The 23,143-nt window shown below is 39.5% G+C and overlaps 1 protein-coding gene across 2 annotated transcripts; it reads left to right on the top strand.

Moving 5' to 3' along the window:
- Positions 1-564: 564 nt before the first annotated feature.
- On the top strand, positions 565-20,026 carry braf (B-Raf proto-oncogene, serine/threonine kinase). Of its 2 annotated transcripts, XM_029160796.3 has the most exons (20): positions 565-910; positions 5,153-5,254; positions 5,357-5,644; positions 5,873-5,976; positions 6,223-6,325; positions 7,572-7,720; positions 9,355-9,474; positions 9,585-9,744; positions 10,442-10,481; positions 10,925-11,044; positions 11,740-11,876; positions 11,958-12,075; positions 12,505-12,589; positions 13,039-13,215; positions 13,297-13,343; positions 13,511-13,629; positions 14,163-14,294; positions 14,619-14,753; positions 14,928-15,081; positions 15,464-20,026. In XM_029160796.3, exons 1-20 carry the CDS (start codon positions 755-757, stop codon positions 15,484-15,486), a joined length of 2,469 nt encoding a protein of 822 aa, XP_029016629.1. In that variant the 5' UTR covers positions 565-754; the 3' UTR covers positions 15,487-20,026. The 2 variants fall into 2 exon arrangements, with proteins under 2 accessions (XP_029016629.1, XP_029016630.1); XM_029160797.3 differs by lacking the exon at positions 10,925-11,044 and having other exon boundaries at positions 578-910.
- The last annotated feature ends 3,117 nt before the right edge of the window (positions 20,027-23,143 follow it).

Here is a 23,143-nt window from a genome sequence, read left to right as displayed (position 1 = left end):
AAAAGTGTAACAAGGCTCTTCTGCATGTTTTATACAATACAGGAAGGCAGGACCTAGGTGTTTATGTTAACATTTGAGCCTATTAGCACATGTAGTGTCAATGCTAGACAGGACCTGCATTCAGCTGTTTTGTGCCATGAAGGAGTAGCTTTGCTACAGTGGAACCAGTTTTTGTCCTCTAAAAGGACAGGACAACATTCTAGTTAATTTGCACCTTGTAGGAAGATGCTGTGTTCTATACTTAAATATGTGTGGTGAACTATTAACGGGTCTTAAAAATAAATATTTGTGATATTCAGTGTCATAGATATTTCTATAGATATGTAGTAGTTTGATTTGGTTTTCTTTACGTGCAGTATAAAACCGCCCGATTATTGCTGCTGTAAACGTAATGTCACCGCTCCTAACAATTATGCCACAAGTACACAAAATTAAGTTTTACATCTCTAAGGAATACGATTGTTGGCAGTATTTTATAACCGGTACCATACAGCGAGATGAGCACAAGTAAAAGTTGTGGCTGTATTCGCGTCATTATGAATTAAGTTCTGATTAACTTGAATACTTGTTTTTAGCATTTAAACCTGAGAAGCGTCTAAACACGCCAAAGGGCTTTTGTGCCAGTGGGCACGTTTTCCCGTCCAGTATCTTGGGAACTGCATCCAGCGTCTCTGTTCTCTGTCTCCCCCTCCTGTCCTCAACCCTAGCTTACGTTTCCCTCTATTATTTTCCACTCAGTTTCTCGCAGTTTAAAATGGCGGCGTTGAGTAGCGCCGAGTCTCCACCACCCGTCTTTAACGGAGACACCGCGGATCTGGAGCCGGGCAGAGAGCGAGGCTTGGAGGAGCTGGGCGCTGGGCTGGACTCCACCTGTTCACCGGGGATCCCCGGAGGTCCTCAGGATGAGGAGGTAGGCGCCTCGGCGGCGGAGCGAAGGCTCTGGGCTAGTCAGGGGACACGGGCTCTGGGCGAAGGTAATTGGGATGTAAATCTTCAGGAAACACCGGCTGTAACATGGATCGCGGGGGATGCGATGCAGGCAAAAAGGCGATGCGCTGCATGGAATCGAGCAGGTTGAACACCGTGCTTTCACGACCGCAGGCTCCCAGCGAACGGCAAAAAATGCGACAGACTTGATATAACTAGAAGGGGAAGGTTTCATTTGACGGAGCCCGTGTTTATTTCGGGCCTGCTTTATTTTATTCGCTGCTGGCTTCGCTGTCCAGGTTCACTGCAGCTGCAGCCTGCTGCTCCAGCTGGGCTCGCACACCGCATAACAAAGGCACACACTTCCACCACTTTCCCCTGCACTCCAGTGAAATCTACCCTGCCAAAGTTTAACATTCACCAATTCGTTGTGCTCCTTTATCTCAAAGGGTGATGGTGATAGTGGCCGTGGTGGTGGTGATGGAGGTGGTGGAGGCCAGTTGTAGTCGTGCTTGTGTTTTTTGAGATGTGATTTAATGACACTCAGTAGTTTGATTATTATGAGGAGCTTTACATTAACCCCTATTACCACCCTTATGTAGCCTAATCTAAATTTGCAGATGAGAGCCCTCATTACTAAACCATGAACTTTAAAGAAACAGGATATTTAGTATACAGCAACAGGAAGTTGATTTGTGTAAAAATGTCCAAACCATTAAATTCTGTGGCCTGTACAGTAAATCCAGGCTGGGTTAAAGCAGGCAAGTAGTCTTGGGGATACTGAAATCGGTTTGTTCCACCAATCTTGTAAATGGACCGTGTCTGGCCATAAACCCACAGACTTTCTGTGCCAAAGCCTACCTTTTTTGCAGATTTCCTTTTCTTTATTATCCAGGAAACTGTTGCTCATTAGCTTTAGATATACGTTTGATAACTTTTCTTTTTTTTTTACACAAAACAAGCTTTTGGGACTTTTGGCCCTCATCACTCTGACCATATAAACTTTAAACAATGATTTATTCATGGCAAGTATGATCGGGTAGAATGATACAATTTAACTTGAAAATGTTTTATTTTTTACTTGACTATAGTTTCAGGTCACACCGGAGTACCTTTTAAATACAATTGTCATCACATTAGATGTGATCTTAAAATATATGTATTACTGTAACATATTAGTGTGGCTGTAACCAGTTCATCTAATTAAAGTGTTCTTCATTTAATTAATCTAATCAGTTTAATCCGGTTCAAAGTATTTTGTGTGAGGGATCAACAAATGCTGTTTTTCTTGATGTATTTACTCAAAATACAGATTTCTCTTTTACACATTTGACTCAACGGAAGGGAAGAAAACACAGTAAAAAAGTAATTGAGCAGATGAAAGAGACAGACTTACATATTTGTTCGCACATCTCCTGGCCATACAAGAAACAACTCTGACCCAAGCGCATGCTGGAGTTTAATTTAGTTATTCAAAAAGTAGTATTAAGTCCATAGTCCATGTTCTTTCAAAGGACCTTGTTGTCATACCATGCCTATTTCATGATTTATGTATTGTAGATAATACTGCCCCTTGCTAAAATCAGGTGGAAATTGTGCTCGTTGCGCACCTGACACTGTGCACTACACACGTCTGTCAACGTCTGAACCCTGTTCTCCTGGCATAGTCTTGAGTTTGTGAGTGAAACCAACTTTAAGGTCTGATGTTAGCCATTAATCCAGTCTGCAGCAGTTGGAAATTGGTGTTTTGTGCTAATCTGTCAACAGGGATCATTAGAAATCTGTAGTGTAAACATCCTCTTTGCTAAACCCGATGAAATGGAATGACTGCATGATATATGTGGAAAGGTATTGTAAAAGTAAGACAGGAGCCTGAGATTACACATGGATGTCTTCCGGTGCCTGAGCTTGTGTGCCATCAGCTAGTGGTAGCAGCACTCGGGTCTTAGACGCCTTCAGTAGAGTCTAAATCAGCCACAGTGATGGGAAAACCCATCACAGAGAAAACTAAGGACCATCGTAGCTGTACCAGTATATGTGGTGAAAGGGCTGCAGTTGTCTATGGGTTAGGTAACATTAGAAAAGTTTTAAAAAGTTTTCAGGAAAAAAAATCATGATAATAGTTGGGCATTCCTAGTAAAATACTTTCTTCTGTACTGCTGCCAGTCTACCACAGGGTGTTGCTGCAGCAGCATTTTTAACCACATTACGCCACTAAATATCTAATTAATCTCCAGTAGTAAAGAATACTCATTATTTGAACTTGTTATGTTACTTATATTTCATTTCAATTCTGAAATGGCTTAGAACAACACAACTACTAACTAACAAACTAACACTCAGATCTTAAGTCAAATTACAAGTTCTGTAAAGTGCTCTTTACAAGACCTGGCAATAAAGCTCTTTCTGATTCTGATTCTCAAAAAAGAATACACTAACATTATTTGTAAGTTCAGGCCATGTTTCCCTCCCTCTAAGTGTTTATCAAACTTTCTTGAGCCATGGCATATACCAGATTTAGGATTTCACTACACACCACTATACATGAATGGCACAAAAACTATGTATACTTAAATATTATAATTCTAAATGAATCGCAGTTTATTCACTCAGCATGAACCTGAACCTTGCAAAGATTAAAGAAAGACACAAAGCCATAAAGCTCAACAGTTTTGACACTAACACTTTAAATTTTAGTTAGTCATGCTTAAAAATTGTAGCTTGGATGTTTTGGGAGCATAAGGAGTAGGGTTAGGGTTACAAACATCAAAGACGGTTGTCTATTAGATTTATTGTTCAAATGATCAAATTAATCACAGGGCACTAATCATGTTTAGCAGTGACAATTGTCTGTGATATATTATTAATATTAATTACAGAATCACTACCCTGTTTCCTGGGACCAATGCAAAGCAAATCAGGGAAAACTGACAAATTGAATTTGCTACTAATGGCAACAATCTTGTAAATTAATATAAAAGTCTACGTTAGTAATAACTGAAGGTGTAAGTTTGGCACTAATCAGCATTGATTGATTGATGATAATCAACAAACAGTACAAGGCTCATTACAACTCTAAATTATAACTGTGACTGTGAGTTATTTATATGATCGTAGGAAAGGTGTGGTTTGTGGTGTGTGGCATTCGTGTGTGTACACGTGTTACCACAGACAGCATGTACAGTAGTAGGTCACAGTAGATGTTCTTTGTTCTGAGCATAAGAGATTCTGTCAAGGCTGGTGGTTTACGTGAGATGCACTTTTGCACAAAATCAATATCTTTTATAAGTACTGTGAGCAGATTTACAGTTTCACCTTGCATCAATGTGCTGACGATGTTCAGATGTTAAAGGTATGCAGAAATATATAGCCACTGGATGTCGCCTGTTTTAATCTGTCGACAAATTCTTTGTTGCACCCACACATGGCAGCTGCTTTATCAGTGCAAACACTGCAGTTTTACCACTGAAGTCCTTCTTGTTCAAGATATTCTAATGCAATTTCAAAAAGTTCCTCATTTGTTCTATTTGCCAATTTCAGAGGTTTTCTCTGATGGTGGTCTACAGAGTGAAGAGTTGTCAAAAGTTGGGGATGTCCACTTGTTATTAATTTGTCTTGCAATTGTAGCTAGCACTGGGAGCTCTCTCATTCAAGTTTTCAAAGCTGCCTGTGTCTCAGTCTGTTTATGTTTTGTTTATATTGTACAATATTGGTGTAGTGGTGTAATACATCTTAAGTCTGTGTGGTTTCAACAGGGTCATGGTTTAACACTGGTTCAATATGAGGAAAAAACACACAATGTTTTAGACCAGGTGAATCAAATCGTGACTTGGTCGGTGTATCTCGTTTTAAACCGGGCTCACCTACTGCACTCCGTAATGTCCCTGAACAGCTCATATGGATTTCCTAATCCCTGCGTTATCCTTAAATGCAGCACCATAACTGCAGCTCATAGACAGGTCAGACATTAGGCCTTGTACATAGGTAGTCTTATTTATTACAGGTAAGGGCCACACAAAGGCAAGTGATTGGTCTTTTGTTAAAATATAGCGTTTAAAGATGGTAACCCACATTTTTCTCCCCATTTCAATGCCCCTAAAATGCAAGTTCCTGTTGGCTCCCTGCACACATCAAGTAGATTAAATAGCTTAATTATACATGTCTTTTATACTTTGCAAATATTATTGGACTGAGTTTATAGATTGTTGGCTGTGTCCCCCCACAGATCTGGAACATCAAACAGATGATAAAGTTGACACAAGAGCACTTAGAAGCTCTACTGGACAAGTTTGGAGGAGAACATAATCCCCCTTCTATATATCTAGAGGTAATAACCATTTAATTTAAGATTATAGAAATTTAAAACATCTTTGTGACTGTCATTATACAGCGACTGAGTAAGCATTTTGTGTCATGTGCTGCCTGTCAGGCCTACGAGGAGTACACCAGTAAATTAGATGCCCTGCAGCAGAGAGAGCAGCAGCTGCTGGAGGCTATGGGAAATGGCACAGACTTCTCTTGCTCGCCTTCTCCTCTGCCGACCCTATTTGATGTCAAGATGGGCAGTTGTGGAGGTGGAGGACGCGCTCCGAATTTTCACAGCTTGGCACCCAACACCTTGGCTGTCCTACAGGCCCCAGACACCAGCCGATCCAACCCTCGCTCCCCCCAGAAGCCCATTGTTAGGGTCTTCCTGCCCAACAAACAGAGAACAGTGGTAGGTCTGAGCCCCTGTGGGTTCCAATGGGTTCAATAAAAAAGCTTCATTGATCTATGTTTAAAATGTTAAACATTTCAAATTATTATTATTACTAATTTAAATGTATCAGTTTAACAGGACTACTGGTTAGTATTTTTACTCTAGGAAACAATTCAACATCCAGACTTGGTGAAGTTGTATTGGCAGTTTTTTTTTTAACCTTTTTGATTGTTGCTTTGCTTTAAGGTCCCAGCTCGCTGTGGGATGACTGCGAGAGACTCACTGAAAAAAGCACTGATGATGCGAGGCCTCATTCCAGAGTGCTGTGCCGTGTACAGGATACAGGATGGGTAAGTCCTTTTTATTAAACAATTTTTGTAATGTGCGTAATTGCATTTTCATTCTCTTGGTCAGATTTTTTTTTATTGGAATTATTAAAGTTTGACTGCAGTTTCTCAGCTATCACATTGTGCTGTTGAATATTGCAAAGATAGCAATTATGGTTTTCTCCTGAAAGCAATTATCTTCGTACAGCTTTCATTATGTTGGATAAACCATCAGTAAAAACAGTTAGTAAGTCTCCCCTTCACCTTCAGAGAGAAGAAGCCTATTGGCTGGGACACGGACATTTCCTGGTTGACAGGAGAAGAGCTGCATGTTGAAGTGCTGGAAAATGTGCCGCTTACAACACACAACTTTGTAAGTACTCTAAGTAAAAGTCTCGAGGTTTGGTTCGCTTTGAATAGCAGTAAACAAAATATCTAGCCCTCAGTCCCATCCAGTGACATGCGGTCATGGGAGGCAGGGTCTCACCTCGCCTGACAAAATACCATAATTTGAGTACATAATAATATAAAATAGAAACTGATCTGTGACATAAATGTATTTCCTCTACATTTTTCAAAATTTTCTAAAATTTCCACAAGTAAAATCGTTAAATATGCGCATTTCCGGCCCTAATATGGGGAGAAACGCGAGAAGAGGCATCAATGAGCAGAGCCTCAGCCCAGAGCTCCAGCTCCCATTCTCGAGCAGTCATTACATGGGTTAATACATGGAGTGATTGCTTCCTGTTTCACAGCTTGTCACCAACAAAATGCAGATTTTCTCTTTACCGTCACTTTCTACAAGCTCATTAATGCGTTTATCCATGTGTGTTTGGCACACATTGATCGCGCAAAAACGGGCAAAGAAAACTCAAAATGAGGCAAGACAGGAAATAGCCTCTATGGAAGCCGACAGGTGCTTGGTTGCTACTATCAGGCGATTCTGTTTTTTTTTTTGTTTGTTTTTTTTTTGTCTGGCAACCCTTCACGGCAGGGACGTTGGCGCTGCTCCAGTGAGTTAGCAAACTAACTGAGTTAGTTTATTTCCCAATTCAAGATGCAGGAGAATTATACAAGTTGTCTTAAGACATTTTCAAAATTGTTGCAAAAATTTGCATCAAACTACGGGACAGAAGACAAGTCGCTCCTTTTCAAACCGACTGGTGCACCTGAAAAGCCTGGCTGTCCGGCTTTGCTGCCACAAACTGACTGTACTGTTTCCAACCTACCACGGGGTATTGTATAAAAAAATATAAAACGAAGACCACAAATGGTTTTTCTAAAAAATAACTGATGACACCAACTTAGATTTTAAAGTCAAAGTCTTGTAGTTTTCGTTAACACAGGACTGCAAATCAACACAAGTGCTGTGTTAACTAAATAAGGCAGAGGTCCTGTGTTAACTGAAAGCAAAGTCTCATGTTTTTATTAATGTCCATTGTAAGTGTGTCCAGTGGTAAATGTGGTGTTTGCCCATAGTGCACATAAAGATAGTCATTCGAGTTATTTTATTGTAAGTCTGACTCTGGAGAAGTCAGTGCCTCACCAGCCATCAACCTCACCGCACGCCACTGGTCCCATCTGCTCCTGATTGTATATTTTGTACTTTTGATTGATAGGTGAGGAAGACGTTCTTCACACTGGCCTTCTGTGACTTCTGCAGAAAGCTGCTGTTCCAGGGTTTCCGCTGTCAGACCTGTGGTTACAAATTCCACCAGCGCTGCAGCACTGAGGTTCCTCTCATGTGTGTCAACTATGATCAGCTGGAGTAAGTCAAACATAGTGAACCACTATACTCTTATACAAAACAGTTGTAGTGGTAAACTGGTAGTGAGAACCTGGAAGAAGTGGACTGGTGAAGCTGTTGGGGAACTTCAGTGTCTGGATTGCACAGACTGGGAAGTTTTCAGGTCTGCAAACCAACAGCTTGGATGAGTACACAAACACTGACATCCTACATGAACTTCTGTGAGGTCGGCATCATTCCAACAAGCACCAGGGTGAGTTACAACAATGATAAACCCTGCTTCACAGCAAGGCTTAGACAGCTATGGTCAGAAACAATCTGCATTCAACAGCAATTCTCAGCCAACAACTTTTCCTTTGTCTGAAAAGGACTCAAGACAATCACCCACTACAAACCCAGAGCCCCCCCCCCACTCTCTGAACAACCTGCATCTGGCCAATAACCTGAATGATTTCTACTGCCGCTTAATAAACAATGGGCCAGTCCTACCCCCCCCCCCCCCCCACCCCCCCCACCCCCCCGGACACTGAAGCACTGTTCCAACCAGCTGTCTCCAGTGTTCTCAGACATCTTTAACACCTCACTGGAGACATGTCATGTGCCAGACTGCTTCAAATCCTCAGTTATCATCCCTGTCCCTAAAAAGACGAGAATCATGGTACTCAATGACTACAGACCCGTGCCCCTGACTTCTGTAGTGATCAAGTCTTTTGAGCGCCTCGTCCTCTCCTACCTCAAAGACATCACGGACCCTCTCCTGGACCCCCTGCAGTTCACCTACAGAGCCAACAGATCTGTAGATGATGCTGTAAATATGGCCCTCCACTTCATTCTCTAGCATCTGGACTCTCCAGGATCCTACGCCATATCCTATGTTTGTAGACTTCAGCTATGCCTTCAACACAATAGTTCTGTCCCTGCTCCATGACAAACCCTCACAATGCTCAATGTGCCTGACTTCATCTGCAAGTGAATCACAGACTTCCTCCCTCACAGACAGCAATGTGAGAGTCTGGGGATGCTTGTCTCTGATTCCTGGACCATCAGCACATGTCTGACGGAGATGAGGCTGTCTGATGTCACGGTGCAGCGCCAACAACCTGGAGCTCAATGAAGACAGTAGAGATGACTGTGAACTTCACACTGGACCTCTGTGGAGTCCTTCTGCTTCCTGGGCATCATCATCAGTCAGGACCTCAAGTGGGAGCAGAACATCAGCTCCATCACCAAGAAGGCTCAGCTGAGGATGTACTTCCTGAGACAGCTGAAGAAGTTCCACCTCCCTGTAAAGATGTTGGTGAACGTCTACACTGCCATCATTGAATCCATCCTCACATCCTCCATCACAGTCTGGTTTGCTGTGGCCACAACCAGAAACAAGGCCAAGCTGCAGCGTGTCATACACTCAGCGGAAAAGGTCAACGGCTGCCACCTCCGTCTCTCCAGGAGCTGCTCCAGGACCCAGAGATGGGCAGCCAGAAATAGACCAGGCGGAGCCTGTGTACAAATAATTTAATTGTGATTACTGTGACAACTGAATATGCTTTCTATCCTGGGTCTGCAACTAAGGCATTTGGTTAGGCAATTAATTGATCAAACGTTTTGAACAGGATTTTACCACAGTCCTGATAAAATAACTGATTTGTGTTTTGCAGTTTGTTGTTGGTGTCCAAGTTCTTTGAGCATCATCCATTTCCCCAAGAGGAGGTGTCCTCAGAGGGAACCACTCCTGTGTCTGAAGCCTGTCCTTTACTCCCTCCATCTGACTCAACCGGGTCAGCTGACACAGTCAGAAGTTGACACAACATTTTAGATTGTTCAGTCTGTTAACCCCACAAAGTGAATTTACATAAGTCATGTCAAATCTCATCTAAAATCTTTCTAGGTCTTTATGCCACACTACTGTGTCCCCATCCAAGTCCATACCAATCCCGCCTAGTTTTCGGCCCAATGAAGAGGACCACCGCAATCAATTTGGCCAGCGAGACCGTTCGTCGTCTGCCCCCAACGTCCACATTAACACTATTGAGCCTGTCAACATTGATGTGAGTCTGCCATTTTATCTTCATCTCAGATTTGTTAAACTGAAAACAGCCTGTGTACGAATATTTAGGTGGTAAAAATGAAAGCTTTCACTCAATAGATTTGTGAGGAAAAGGTTTTTGAGTCTTGAGCAAATACTTTATGGTTCTTACATGAATGTTTTTAAAGTTTTTTTACACATATATATATATATATATATATATATATATATATATATATAACAACGTAGTTTTGATTATATAGATGTTTGCACAGTGTCCAAGAAAAAAAAATTAATTAATCATACATTTTTGTTCTACTTGGTCTTTACAAATGCTACTCGCATATTTATAGCAGGCTCCACAAAATATATTTGAATTTTGTTTGTCTTAAATAACTAGCGTTTTCCTCACCCCAAAATCAACCTTTTCCTCAGAACGTATAAAATGGTAAAAATGAAACTGTGGTCCCCTACTTGACTGTGGAAAATACAATACAGATCTTTTACCAAAATCAGTTTAGTGCAACTATTATTCACCCTGTTTCAGCAGCTTGCTTATACTCAACACATAATACACATAGAGCACTAACTTACTAGTGTTTGCATTGTTCTTGTTGAGTTTAAGTAGCTTTATTAGGTATAGTGTACTATAGAGCAAGCAGTGTTTATGTATACAAGATAGTGGCCATACATTAATGTATTTTTGTTCTTCATTACAGGATCTGATTCGGGATCAGAGCTTAGCAAGGTCAGATGGAGGTAAGCAGCAAAGTAGAAAACCTCACGGTCCTTCAGACCTTTTCCCACCATCCTACGTCTGCGTACTCTTGGTTGTTTGTGTGTGTGTGGAGTTCAGTTGAGGAGAACTGGACATCTATTTTATTAAGTCCTGCATCTGTTCAGTAAGATCAGCAACAGCTGAGGAAATCTGTATTCAGATTTGTGGGTCGGGAGTTTTGAAGAACATCCGCTGCAGTTCAGCTCCTTTCCTCCTCCAGGCCAAGCTCCTTCTCAGGAGACTTAGCAGCGTATTGTAAATAATGAATCTATGAGCTGTTCTGTGGTCTTCCTTATGTAATTAGCCATTGTTACTGCTTACTAAACTGTAACAATCATGAGGTCTCTATTCTGGAGCTTAGGTAGAGGTGAGAGGGGGAGGGTAAGTAGCAGTGATCGTGTGTCTGTCTCTCTTTGCCCTGCAGCCCCCCCGACCCACCCTGCCCGCAGCTTGAGGAAGCACCGAACACGGACCTCAAGCCCCCTCCTATACTCCTACCCCAATGACATAGTGTTTGATTTTGAGCCTGAGCCTGTTTTCCGAGGTAGTTAGGCTTCTATGTGTTCCTGTGTCCTTCATCATCCCCACCCCACCTCTCCACACACCAACCCCCAGCCGTGTGTGTGTGTGTGTGTGTGTGTGTGTGTGTGTGTGTGTGTGTGTGTGTGTGTGTGTGTGTGTGTGTGTGTGTGTGTGTGTGTGTGTGTGTGTGTGTGTGTGTGTGTGTGTGTGTGTGTGTGTGTGTGTGTGTGTGTGTGTGTGACACTTCAGTGGTTGGTGGATTGATTTTTAACAAATCTTCAACCATAGCAGGGTTTTATTTTTCATTTTAATTGTAGTTTTTCAATAACTTAATATTTATAAGAGCAATATATTTATAAGCTTTACTGCACATTATGTATTAAATGAGTTCAGCTCTCTATCTGTTGAAAGCAGTGTTGGTATTAAAAAGATTTAAATCGTGTATTATTGTACTTATTCCTATATTAAAGCTGAATTAATGTATTGGAGATTTTATGCACAATATATGGTTGTAATATGAAATAAAAAAAAGTTAGTATAAGTCTATATTGCCAAAATATTAACCTGCCATCCAACAATGCAACCCCTCACATCTCCTTTGTGCATGTGCCCCCCCCCAACACACACAAAACTGATACAGATGCCTCAGTCTCCCTAAACACCTCATCTCTCCTCTTTTTATCATTTATCTTGGGTTAATACCTGATCCTGCTCCAGGTTCCACTACAGGCCTGTCAGCCACACCTCCTGCCTCTTTACCTGGCTCACTGACCAATGTGAAGGTTCCACAGAAGTCACCATGTCAACAGAGAGAGCGCAAATCATCGTCCTCTTCCGAAGACCGCAATAAGATGGTCAGAATTTTTTTTTAAATGTATTACAGTAATTTTGTGTATGTGTGTCTGCATGTGACCACATTGTGTCCTATACAACAGAAAACCCTGGGTAGGAGGGACTCCAGTGATGATTGGGAAATACCAGAGGGGCAGATCACACTGGGTCAAAGGATAGGCTCTGGATCCTTTGGAACTGTTTTCAAGGGAAAGTGGCATGGTAAGAATAGGAGCATATCGTATTTTTAGTAGGAAAAAAGATACATAGACTTTCTAGAAATAAACCTTTACTTACTTTTACTGTTTAGTAGATGTCAATGTTTTTTCAATGCACACAATTACAGCTCATTGATGGTGACACTAAGTTGATAAGAGCTTCAAAGATAAACCTAAGTATAAACAAACAAATGGTCAAAGCATGAATGATCTTTCAGTGTTCTGTTTTAAAACATGCTTCATAAAGTGTGAACCTATTCTTGCATATTATTAACTGCTTAATAAAGCTTTTGTACAACACATACAATTTGAAAAGCTATATTTGCTTTGTCATAGTGTATCTAAAGGAAAGTTTAAAAATCACAGGACACTGTTCTGGTACATTAATAGTACTATTTGTACTTTGACTTTCTCATCCTTCTGCTGATTCCAGGTGATGTGGCAGTTAAGATGTTAAATGTCACTGCTCCCACACCACAACAGCTTCAGGCATTCAAGAATGAAGTGGGTGTCCTCAGGTAACTACATCCACCTTCTCCTCAGCTCACTCTAGTTAGCCTCTTTGCTGAATACAGAAGAATGTCACATCAATAAATATAGTATTGGATTATGTACCATCCAGCACTCTCAGTGATGCCACAAACTTGACAGAGCACATCACTAAAATACAGATCCAAAACTCGAATTTGTGTGGTATGCGCTCCCTTATCGGATGCAGTGCGCATTGGGTTGAATTATATTATTCTTAACAATTAATAAACCACAAGGATAAAAAAAAATATTAGTTCACATGTTGGAGCAGGTTAAGTATCATAATATGATAGTTACAAGACAGTTCCTTTTGCTGCTATTAGTATACTAAGTTCACTGACTGCCGTAAATGTATGTATGTAATGACCCTTAAGATGGTGAAACGTCAGACCTGCATTAGTGTGATAAAGGCTCCCCTACTTGTGTATTCTACCAGGAAAACACGTCATGTGAACATCCTGTTGTTCATGGGTTACACCACCAAGCCTCAGTTGGCGATAGTTACCCAGTGGTGTGAAGGCTCCAGTCTATACCACCACCTGCACATCATTGAGACCAAGTTTGAAATGATCAAGCTGATTGATATTGCACGGCAAACTGCTCAGGGCATGGAGTGAGTTCATCCACAAACAGTTACATTTTTTTATCTATATGCCCAGTCTAACAATTTTCTGACAAATAAATCTCTCCCTAGTTACCTGCATGCCAAGTCAATCATCCACAGAGATTTGAAGAGCAACAGTATCCTTTTATTTTTTATTTTTTTACTAATGATACAATTCCTTTATTTGTAAAAATAAGTTATGTGCGCCTAATGGCATAGATCAATATGAAATGGCTTTCCTTAGAAAATAGTACTAAACATGTGTAGACATGGAGACTGTTCCCTTAACTTTCTCTCTTCCCAGATATTTTTCTTCATGAGGATCTCACTGTGAAGATTGGTGACTTTGGGCTGGCTACAGTCAAATCCCGCTGGAGTGGCTCACACCAGTTTGAACAGCTCTCTGGTTCTATATTGTGGATGGTCAGTTAAAATTTTATTTTTATCATTAGTACATTTTCCTTTCCTACTCTGAGAACCAACTTTGTAAGTTGGGCATTTTTTTGAAGGTAGAATCTTTGGGCAGTAACTTAAAGACCTGTAACCATACTCACAAGGTTATAAATTTATAAATTTACTGTATGCCTGGAAGATGCCCAGTTATATACTGGGCAGCTTCCACTCAGTATATTTCCCAGTCTGTGACCGCTGAGGAGCAGAGATTAAGAACCTTGATCTAGGGCACTCCTGTAGTGTTGATTAGGAAGGGTAAAGGCTTATTTCACTTTTCTTAAATCTCTCTCTAGTCCAAAGCCATGACCCATAGGATACTTTTTTTTTTTTTAAACCAGTGGAAAATTATTTAATTGATTTATTATTCAACTTGAGTATTTGGGTGCCCACTGCTCTCCCATTACGTGATTGAGTCAAATGTAGTGAACACAATTTCCCCAAGGAGATCGATTTAAAAAAATTTTTTTTTTGGACAATATTTCATGTAATCTGTGCTTTCTCAGGCTCCAGAGGTAATCCGGTTACAAGACAAGAATCCTTACAGCTTTCAGTCAGATGTCTACGCTTTTGGCATCGTGCTGTATGAGCTAATGTCAGGAGCACTTCCTTACTCAAACATTAACAACAGAGATCAGGTACGACAATTCAAATGAATGAATTCTATTTTCATCTGAGCAATCAGTTGTTATTTTATTTTTCACAGCAGTCATGATATACTGTACATTAGTAACTCCTTTGCATAGTAAACCAGGTGTGAAGAATTAGTATGGTGTCATAACCACAATAACTTGCTGAACAGAAAATAGAATGGGCCATTCCATTTGCAAATGTGGTGCAGCTCAATACACATGCAACTCCAGCAGATCCATAAGAGATTTTACCCCAGACAAAAAAGTAGAATAGGACCTGTTCAGGTTCCAATATCCTATATTTCAACCTGTCATACCTTCCCTTCATAGATCATATTCATGGTAGGTCGGGGTTACTTGTCTCCCGACCTTAGTAAAGTGCGCAGCAACTGTCCAAAGGCCATGAAGAGACTAATGGCTGACTGTCTGAAGAAAAAGAGAGAGGAGCGCCCTCTTTTTCCTCAGGTGGGAGGAAAGTATATCTGTCTTCACTGGGAGGTGATAGTGGCACTTTCTTTGCTAATGTTGCCAATTTAATGAAATTTAACTTCCCAAAGAATTTAAATCACTTTGAAATGCAGCAGAAGGCATTATTTTGTGATTCGGACCGTTTAATCTGTGGCTGTACTGTACTGCTAGATCCTGGCATCCATTGAGCTGCTGGCTCGCTCGTTACCCAAAATCCACCGCAGCGCCTCTGAGCCTTCATTGAACCGAGCTGGTTTTCAGACTGAGGACTTCAGCTTGTATTCCTGCGCCTCACCCAAAACTCCCATCCAGGCCGGTGTATACGGTAAGCCTACACACATCAGCATCCGTTTTTATTGGTCAATGTATTGACTCATCACTACTACTATGATTTTAATGTATCATTTCACAATACAATGACATGTTATAGTTCAGCATTTTTAGGTAATTTAATGTTTCTTATTTTGACAACTTGCATCCCTAATATGCATGTTAGAATAGAAGGTGCCCAGGATAGAGTCATGTGGAGGCAGATGATTTACTGTGGCAACCCCTAATGGGAATAGCAGAAATGAAAAGATGATGATTGAGCTAGCAAGGTGGCGGTACTGTAACTGCTAAAGGTTAACTGATATTTGATTAGTGTGGTTGCTGCAGCAGTGTTTACACAATAAATTTAAAAAAATCTTGTTTGTGCTATTTTTCAGGAGAGTTTTCAGCATTTAAGTAAGTGCTACAGATCCTACCAGTCCATCTCTCTTCACTTCTCAAAAGTCTTGTGACCATGCGGTGGATTCATTCATTTCTGAAAAAAACTGAATAAATAGTCTCAATGAATGTGCTGTTTACTCCCTTTGTTAACATGACGAAGGCAGACTCACCAAAGGCAACACAAAACTGTCCAGCAGGCGAACAACCACTGCAACAGACAAAGTCAAATTAAAATAAATTGACAAAAAAGCAAATTGAATGCCAAACATTATCCATCTTTAAAACGGGGTTTATTGCCTGCTGGAGGGAAAGGATGAAGGCAAAAGCACGAAAACATGAAGGTGGAACTTCAGGATAAGTCCAGCCTTCGGGCGCCACCCCATCCCATCATTTCCTGAATGGGCGAGGAGGGAAGCTCTTTATCAGCTGGGCTGCTGAACTTCACTTCACTTGTCACTTCACTTCACTTTAAATGACAGGGTCTGTGAACGAAGCAGTGGTCTCTCATCTGTTGGTTTAAACAAAGGGCCAGATGTTAACTCATTCACTTTGAGATCACTCAGCTCGGAGTTTTTGTTTGTTTTTGTTTTCAATGCTTCGTTTCCATTTTAAAGAGATCATTATTTTAGAAAAAGAAACTTCTTCCTATCACTCCAAAGAGGCTTCTTTTGTCTTTTTTGTAATTAACTGTCCAAAATGTGCTGCCTCCTAATTTGACACAAATGATACAACAACAGCCATCCAGATTTTTGCAGAAAAAGGGTTCTGGTGAAAAACCCAGCACCTGCGGGGTTTGACCTACTGCTCCATGGGAGAACAGATGAATAATTTGGTGGTTACATTAAAATAACCTGCTTTTAGCCAATAAATGACTTTGAGAAGCTGCAAGTGTTTCCAACACCTCCAAAGCTCACCAGTCAAAGCTTTTCGTGTTTAAGTTAAATAAGGAGAAGCAATTACTAGGTTTGTTAGAAGCTGCAGAGATCTGACCGATTAGTACATTGCTAAAGGACCCAGTGATGGAGGAAAAGCTCTCATAAGTTGGATGATGAAAGCTAATTAAGGTTTCTATTCCAATGCCTCGTCTAACCTGCTGTTCAGGGTTTACATTGAGCTAAGAGATTGTGTACAGTTCTTGTGGCTACTTTTGAGCTTTGAAGTTTTTACACTGCATTTTTTAACTGTTTCTTTCTTTGCTTTTGTATGTTTTCACTCAAACCATTGTTTTTGATCTTGTGGTTTTAATATTGCACTTAAATTAAGGGACTTGAGTTGTTGCAGCTGCTAAATAACAGGCCACTCCATTGTCTTAGTGAAAGGAGCATGAGGAACTATTAAGGTGAGCACATCAGAGTAGTTCTGAGAAGTTTGAAATTTTACCTTTTATTTTTACACACGCACACATAACTGTAGTTTTTCATTCCATTGTGCGTGTGTTAGGGGTTTTAGGATTTTTTTTGTAATTGTCATTGTTTGCCTTTTTCTGTACAGGCAGGCCTGCAGATAATTACTTATTTATTATTGTTGTTTTTGTTGATTTATGGATTTACTTTCATAGATGCTTCATTTGACACTATTAGTGTTTCTTTTGACACTTGTACTTGCACTTTCTAGAAATTGATGGAAGCAAATGGGCAACTTGGCTTGTCTTTGTATTAAATAAACTGTGACATACAGAGCTGATTATCCAAAATTCATCCAAACCATGCAGACTGGGGATATTTTGCTGGAATAGCACAGTTGCATTGCAAGGCCTTTTCTTTGCTAAAGCTGCAGCAGATTTGCATGTCACTGTACCTACAGAGATGTGAGAAAAGTCTGCTGGCTGGTGAATAGCGTGAAAATGGAGCACAGTGTCAGCTTCACACTTATTAATCTTGTGTTATTCCAACATAAACATTTTCAACTAATCCTGAGTGTCCACTAGTATGCCAATATACATTTTGTTGTATACCTTTTTATGACGCTATACAACATGTTGGGTAATTCACCTTTTTGTCATGTGCAAATGTCCCATTTTAGGTGTGAAATAATTGCAATGCTACAAATTTAGCCTAGGTTTGCACAAAGAATGGAAGTCGTGGAGAATGGGAGCAGTTAACCGGGTTAGTCTCAATCATTTGAATTATTCCATTATTGAGCAACTCATGAAATATTTTACAAGATGCATGTTAAACAACTAGTCAAATCATATATTATCGTATTTTTACAAGTTGGGAAAATAATCCCAGGTTAGAGGTGGCAAAGTGACAAAATTACATCTGAAAATGCTTTGTCTTATGTAACCATCACACATACTGATTTATAAGGCCAAGACAGTGACAGCTGAATGATAATGAGAGCTGATTTTACTGCCTGTACATCCCACAATCAAAGCAGACATGTCTAGACCCTTAGACTACATGTGCATTAAGTAGAGTATTTTGTAAAGCAAAAAGCCAATCTTACAGTATCAGTGTAAAGTGTATCAGCTAAAACATTTGAAATATGCAACAAAAGCTAAATTTGCCTTCAAACAAGTACTTTCAATGAGTCAGTACGCAATGGACAACAAAATACAAAAAAACGAACTCCATGTGGATCAGTGCAATTAATTTTTATTGTAGCCTATTGCCATTTGCTGTCTTTCTATATAGGCTCAAAATTGCCTTTTTGCAAAGAATTTAATCCAGAAGAAATGCATTGATTCAGTTTAGAAAAACTGTAATGACGGAGTAAGGTTTTAGATTCTTTTAGAGGTAGGTTATCAGAAAAAAAATGAACACGATCTTGGTGGTGACAGACATATCAACAGACACAGATTGGTCCAAAGCCTCCAACTGTGAATGCAAGGGCATCTTTCCTAAGGGGCTATTGGTGGTTACATTTGTAGTTCTCTGCTGAAAGTGCATGGCTGTAAAACCAGATCATGTTGACAGCTGTCACTGGCCCAAATTTTAGAATCTACGAGAGTTTACACCCTCTGTGTTTTGATTCTTCATGGTAGTTTTTTTGTTGCCTTCACTACCAGCTGTCCTTTTTTGCCATGTGTACCTACAAGATTGATCTACATCATGTATTTATTTATTTATTTATTTATTTATTACTTAAGGGCACATGTGTTAAAAAAAATATTGAATCTAACAAAAGGTATCTCTGGACTAGCTGTGTAGTGATTTTACATTACTTAGGGTTGAGCAGATAAATGAATTCTGAGGAGTAATAAAATCCCAAACTCTGTGAAGCCCTTGATCATCTTATTGTCCATCGGATGTAGTAACTCATGGTCCCAGGTGATGTCTGTCTGTTGTGTGCTCCTGTTCTATATTTTGCACAGTAACTAGAGTAGGGTAATGCTTTTACTTGTTTTTATTTTTGTTGCTGTTGTTTTACTTGATCTGGTTAGCCTTTAATGAAACCACTAGTCAAACTGCTTATTGTTCTTTGTTTTCTGACTTTTTCATGTTTTAGGCTTTCCTGAAATTATACAATAATCAAATGTGCATGATTACACAGGTATATTTTTAAAGGCACCGGGGCTCTATATAGTTTAATTATACTAACTGTAATAGATACAGCTTTCACATACAGCTAGTTGTATTACATTACTGAAAAGGGAGATCACACTGTCATTTTCAACTATTTTACATTTTTGAGGGTCCAGGGTTGAATCAATACAGCTTACCAAAAGACTGAAAAACCCTGTACAGCAGTATAAAATCCACACATTTGCAAATCTACCCTTACTATCAAATAGTATTGTTCTGCATTCTCGAATTGAATGACCTGATCTTCCACATTCCAACTGTCTTCTCACTCCCCTTCAGTGGTACATATCTATATTTAGGCCCATTCACAAATCTTAGAGGTGCTTTGTGAAAATCTGATGTTAAAAATGGTGTGATGATCATGATCGCAACATGAGTTTAAATAAGCTTTAATAACTACAATTTTCCAGGTCAGGACTAAGCTGTCAGCCTCATTTTTGTAAGTGTACCATATGGTCTTCCACAATCAATTTTCCATTCATCAAGTTTGTCTTTGCAGATAGCTTACCTGAGGCAGTTTGCATTCATGTCTTTTGAAGTTCTTTATGTATTAATCTTAAAATCTTACTTTGTATGAGAATGCTATCACAGGTATTTATCCACTAAACCTTTATAGAACCTACAGGAGGGAACACTGAGCGCTACCACAAACCCTCTTCTCCTCATCTTTTTATGTTCAGGCTCTACATTCACGTACCTAAATCTTCTCAATTGTCCTCCCTGCCTGCAACGTCAACCCAATATTTAATTTAAACTGATAACTAACATGGAAATTTTGTGGACATTTGTTTTTCACATGTAAATAGTTGTACAAAGGAAATACTGTGGGTTTGCGAAGAGAACATTGAGGCTACAAATGTAACAAATCATAAAAAATTCCAAATAAAGTTGAAGACATTTTGATAGGCAGATTTGTGATAAAAGCAGTTAAGTGTAAAAATATTTAAGGCTGTAATATAAGAAGAAAGAGCTTAATGTATTTGTTGTGAATATGGAAAAACTGATATATTAAAGAAGTGCATGGAAACTGTTGATTGGTTTTTGCTGTTTTGTGTAATGCCAGACATGGAAACATTTTCTGTCCACATGGTGGCAGTATCTACTAATAAGATATCCACAGGAGGCGTTAAGCACACATGCACACTGTAGAAAAGGCGCCCTCTGGTGGTTATATTGTGGGTTTTGTGTGCTGTGATCTTTTTATAAATCCAATAGGTATAACAAAATTTGTAAATTTTAGAAATTAATTAAAGAATCCCAAAAGGTAGAAAAATAAACTAAATCCACAGTGGTAAGTTTCCAGAAAATTGGTAAACTCCAAAAAGTGAAAAGCTAAATGAGTCCACAGTAGTAAGGCAAGGTTTCATAAAATAAGTAAACTCCCAAAGGGTGGAAAATAAAGTCCAAAGCAGTAATCCTCAAAAGTCCAGAGCGGCAAGATCCAAGGTCAACAAAACAACTAGGTCAGGTGTTAGCAGCAGAAGCTGCACTCCTTGCCTCCATGACTTTATTATGTCATAAAGTCATAATGGTTTTAATCAAGCTACTACACTTCTGTTGTATAACAGGGTCTCCTTAGACACGTGAGACAGTCAGTGCTATTATCCACATGTGACACAATTGAACTAATTATTAAACCCACTAATCTAAAAGATAAATGGTAAAAAGAATGGTAAAAGATAAAAATAAATTTCTAAAATCAAGATAAGATTAACACTATTCGTAGATATCCGTGAACAATCCCTATCACTTGAAACCGACACAGAACAAACCTAAACAAAGTTAAAGAGTAGAGAAAGAAACCTAAACTAAACCTTTTTTTTCTAAATGAAACCCTGTGTCACAAGAATGGCATGACTTCAAGGTAAGGACCCAAATGCACAGCTCAGAGACAGGACTTGAGTAAAATGAGGCTTTAATGGTTATGGTACCAGAACAGCAGGTTACAGGATGGTCAGAGGTTACAGTGGTCAAAACGGTAAATCCAAAAAACTCCAGCAAAAGGTACACAAGGGTAAGGCAGAGACAGTATCAAAACACAGGCATGAGTCAAAACCATAGACTTATTATAAACTGCTGGAAGGCTGAACATTGGTAAGTGAACAAACAATCTGGCAAGGAACATGAGGAGAACTGAGGCTTAAATGCAACACTAATAGGTAAGTGGATGCAGCTGGTGAGAACACATGCCCGGGAGTAAAGCTGGACTAAGGCAGACAGAAAACAAAACTTGGAGTGCTGTATCAAAATAAAAATGTAAAATGAATGAATAATGGACATGCCACTGGATCTGTGCTACCCTGCGGTTGTCACACGTCCCGGTGACCACACTTGTCTGTCCCGGAGGTCCAATTCTGGTTTGGATGCCTGCCTCCATAAATCCATGCCTGTGACTATCAGTTCCTTTTTCTTTAGTGAACCTGATAAGTGAGAGTGAAAGATATATATACACACACATATATCCACAATGTATCTTACCAGAATTCTACTCCATCCACCAGTAACAAAGCCCACAGACTTTCACAATAACTCTTATGAAGGCCTCTTTTCTCAGGCTCTGTCCACCAGCACCAGGAAAAAATATAACACTCGTAAAATATGGAATGTGGCCTCACTAACTAATTAACTAATTAAATAAATTAAAATTAACTAACTAATTTGTGCCAAAGGGTGCAAGCCAGTAAAGGTGGTGAGTTATGAGCGAAAAAGAAGGCTAAGCTAATTGCTAGCTAAATAAACAATGTAAACATTCAAATATTGTCATATCAAGTCCATATTACTAGCAAACCAATATCATTATTTGTTATTCCTATGTTCTGGGAAGCTAAGCAATCCCTCTGAAATTCTAGCCCTCCCACAGAGCTTATTGGTCCCCCATCTGTTCACGTTTTTGCACCAAGGCCATAAAACGCGTTGGGTGACTGGCTGGCAGTCCTGTCAATCCTGGGTTGGTATTTTTAGGCCAATTGCATAGCTTGGGAAAAATAACACCTCATTGAGCACAGTTGATCCTAGGCAAATATATCCCCCCACGAACAATGACAGGACACTGTTTATATTTAGTCAGATAGGTATAAATAACTGTTATTTGGGTATATTGATCACTTATATTGCTACTATAGTCCACATTACAACATTAGAGAAAATAATTTTAAATTAGAAAACGGAGTACGTTATCTGACTGTTAAAATCATTATAATTTTTTTCTGCTTCACTTTATCAAAACCATCCTTTAGCTGAGTTAATATTCACTAATTGCGCTATTAATACATGGAGGTTGGAATTGTTGAGGCCTCTATTTACAGAGCTATTCATCCTGAAAGTGTATTTATCTTCAGACAGAAGTGAAAAATTTAATTATTTGTTATTCATAAACATTGCATCACTAACACAATTTTGACACTTCATGTCATATCTCACAAGTATCCCCTATATTATGATTTTATTATGGGTATATCTCTGTAAACATAAGGTCTACTTGAATGCTTATGGTGATAAGCATTCAAGTAGACCTTATGTTTACAGAGATATACCCATCTTTAACATGACTGTGACATTTTCCAGAAGACCCCAGAAAATAGTTGTGTACCATCTCTCCCAAATTTGGGAGAGTTGGTGCCTAATGTGGTAATATCCAGACTGACTCATTCTTTCTTTGTTGTTGTTAGTTGTATGTGTTTTAGGATGTTACTAGATAGTGACGAAACAATTTATTAACCAAGGGTAAAACATTTAATCTGTGCCATCAGAATGCTGAGGTACCAAGTTCACTGTTTGCTGGGCATGACAGGCACATTAAAAAAAGTTTCTCAAAAAGCATGCAAAGTAGGTGAATACATCATAGATGCATCTCCGGAGATTGTATCACATGGGGAAACAAGCCATCATGCAGCCTGCTAGAAAGCAAAAATGAATTTTTAGTGTCTAACTGTACGTACCAGACTACTAAAGAAAAGTGACATCTGACAGCAATATTACTTTTCTCTAATAGTTGTTAAAAGTCTTCATCTGTCTGTTTTTGTTTTGCTATAGTCTGGCCAGACAAACCTATAGTGTACACAATTCTTTGGAGGCTTTTATTACTGAATTTGTTGCAAATTGTCCCCATCAGACTGTAAAGTCGTGCAGCAGTTGTCATTTAGCTGTTTG

The sequence above is a fragment of the Betta splendens genome, chromosome 9, assembly GCF_900634795.4.
Source record: "Betta splendens chromosome 9, fBetSpl5.4, whole genome shotgun sequence".
NCBI classification, from domain to species: Eukaryota; Metazoa; Chordata; class Actinopteri; order Anabantiformes; family Osphronemidae; genus Betta; species Betta splendens.
The sequence above is the reverse complement of the archived record's forward strand: the minus strand, read 5'-3'. Positions and strand labels throughout refer to the sequence as shown.

What these genes read in the sequence shown, in the direction of transcription:
- braf (XM_029160796.3), top strand. Translation starts at nt 755, where the DNA reads ATGGCGGCGTTGAGTAGCGCCGAGTCTCCACCACCCGTCTTTAACGGA. An exon ending in CCCCTTCTATATATCTAGAG is followed by an intron (nt 5,255 to 5,356) that starts GTAATAACCATT and finishes GCTGCCTGTCAG; the next exon opens with GCCTACGAGGAGTACACCAG. An exon ending in CCGAAGACCGCAATAAGATG is followed by an intron (nt 11,877 to 11,957) that starts GTCAGAATTTTT and finishes CCTATACAACAG; the next exon opens with AAAACCCTGGGTAGGAGGGA.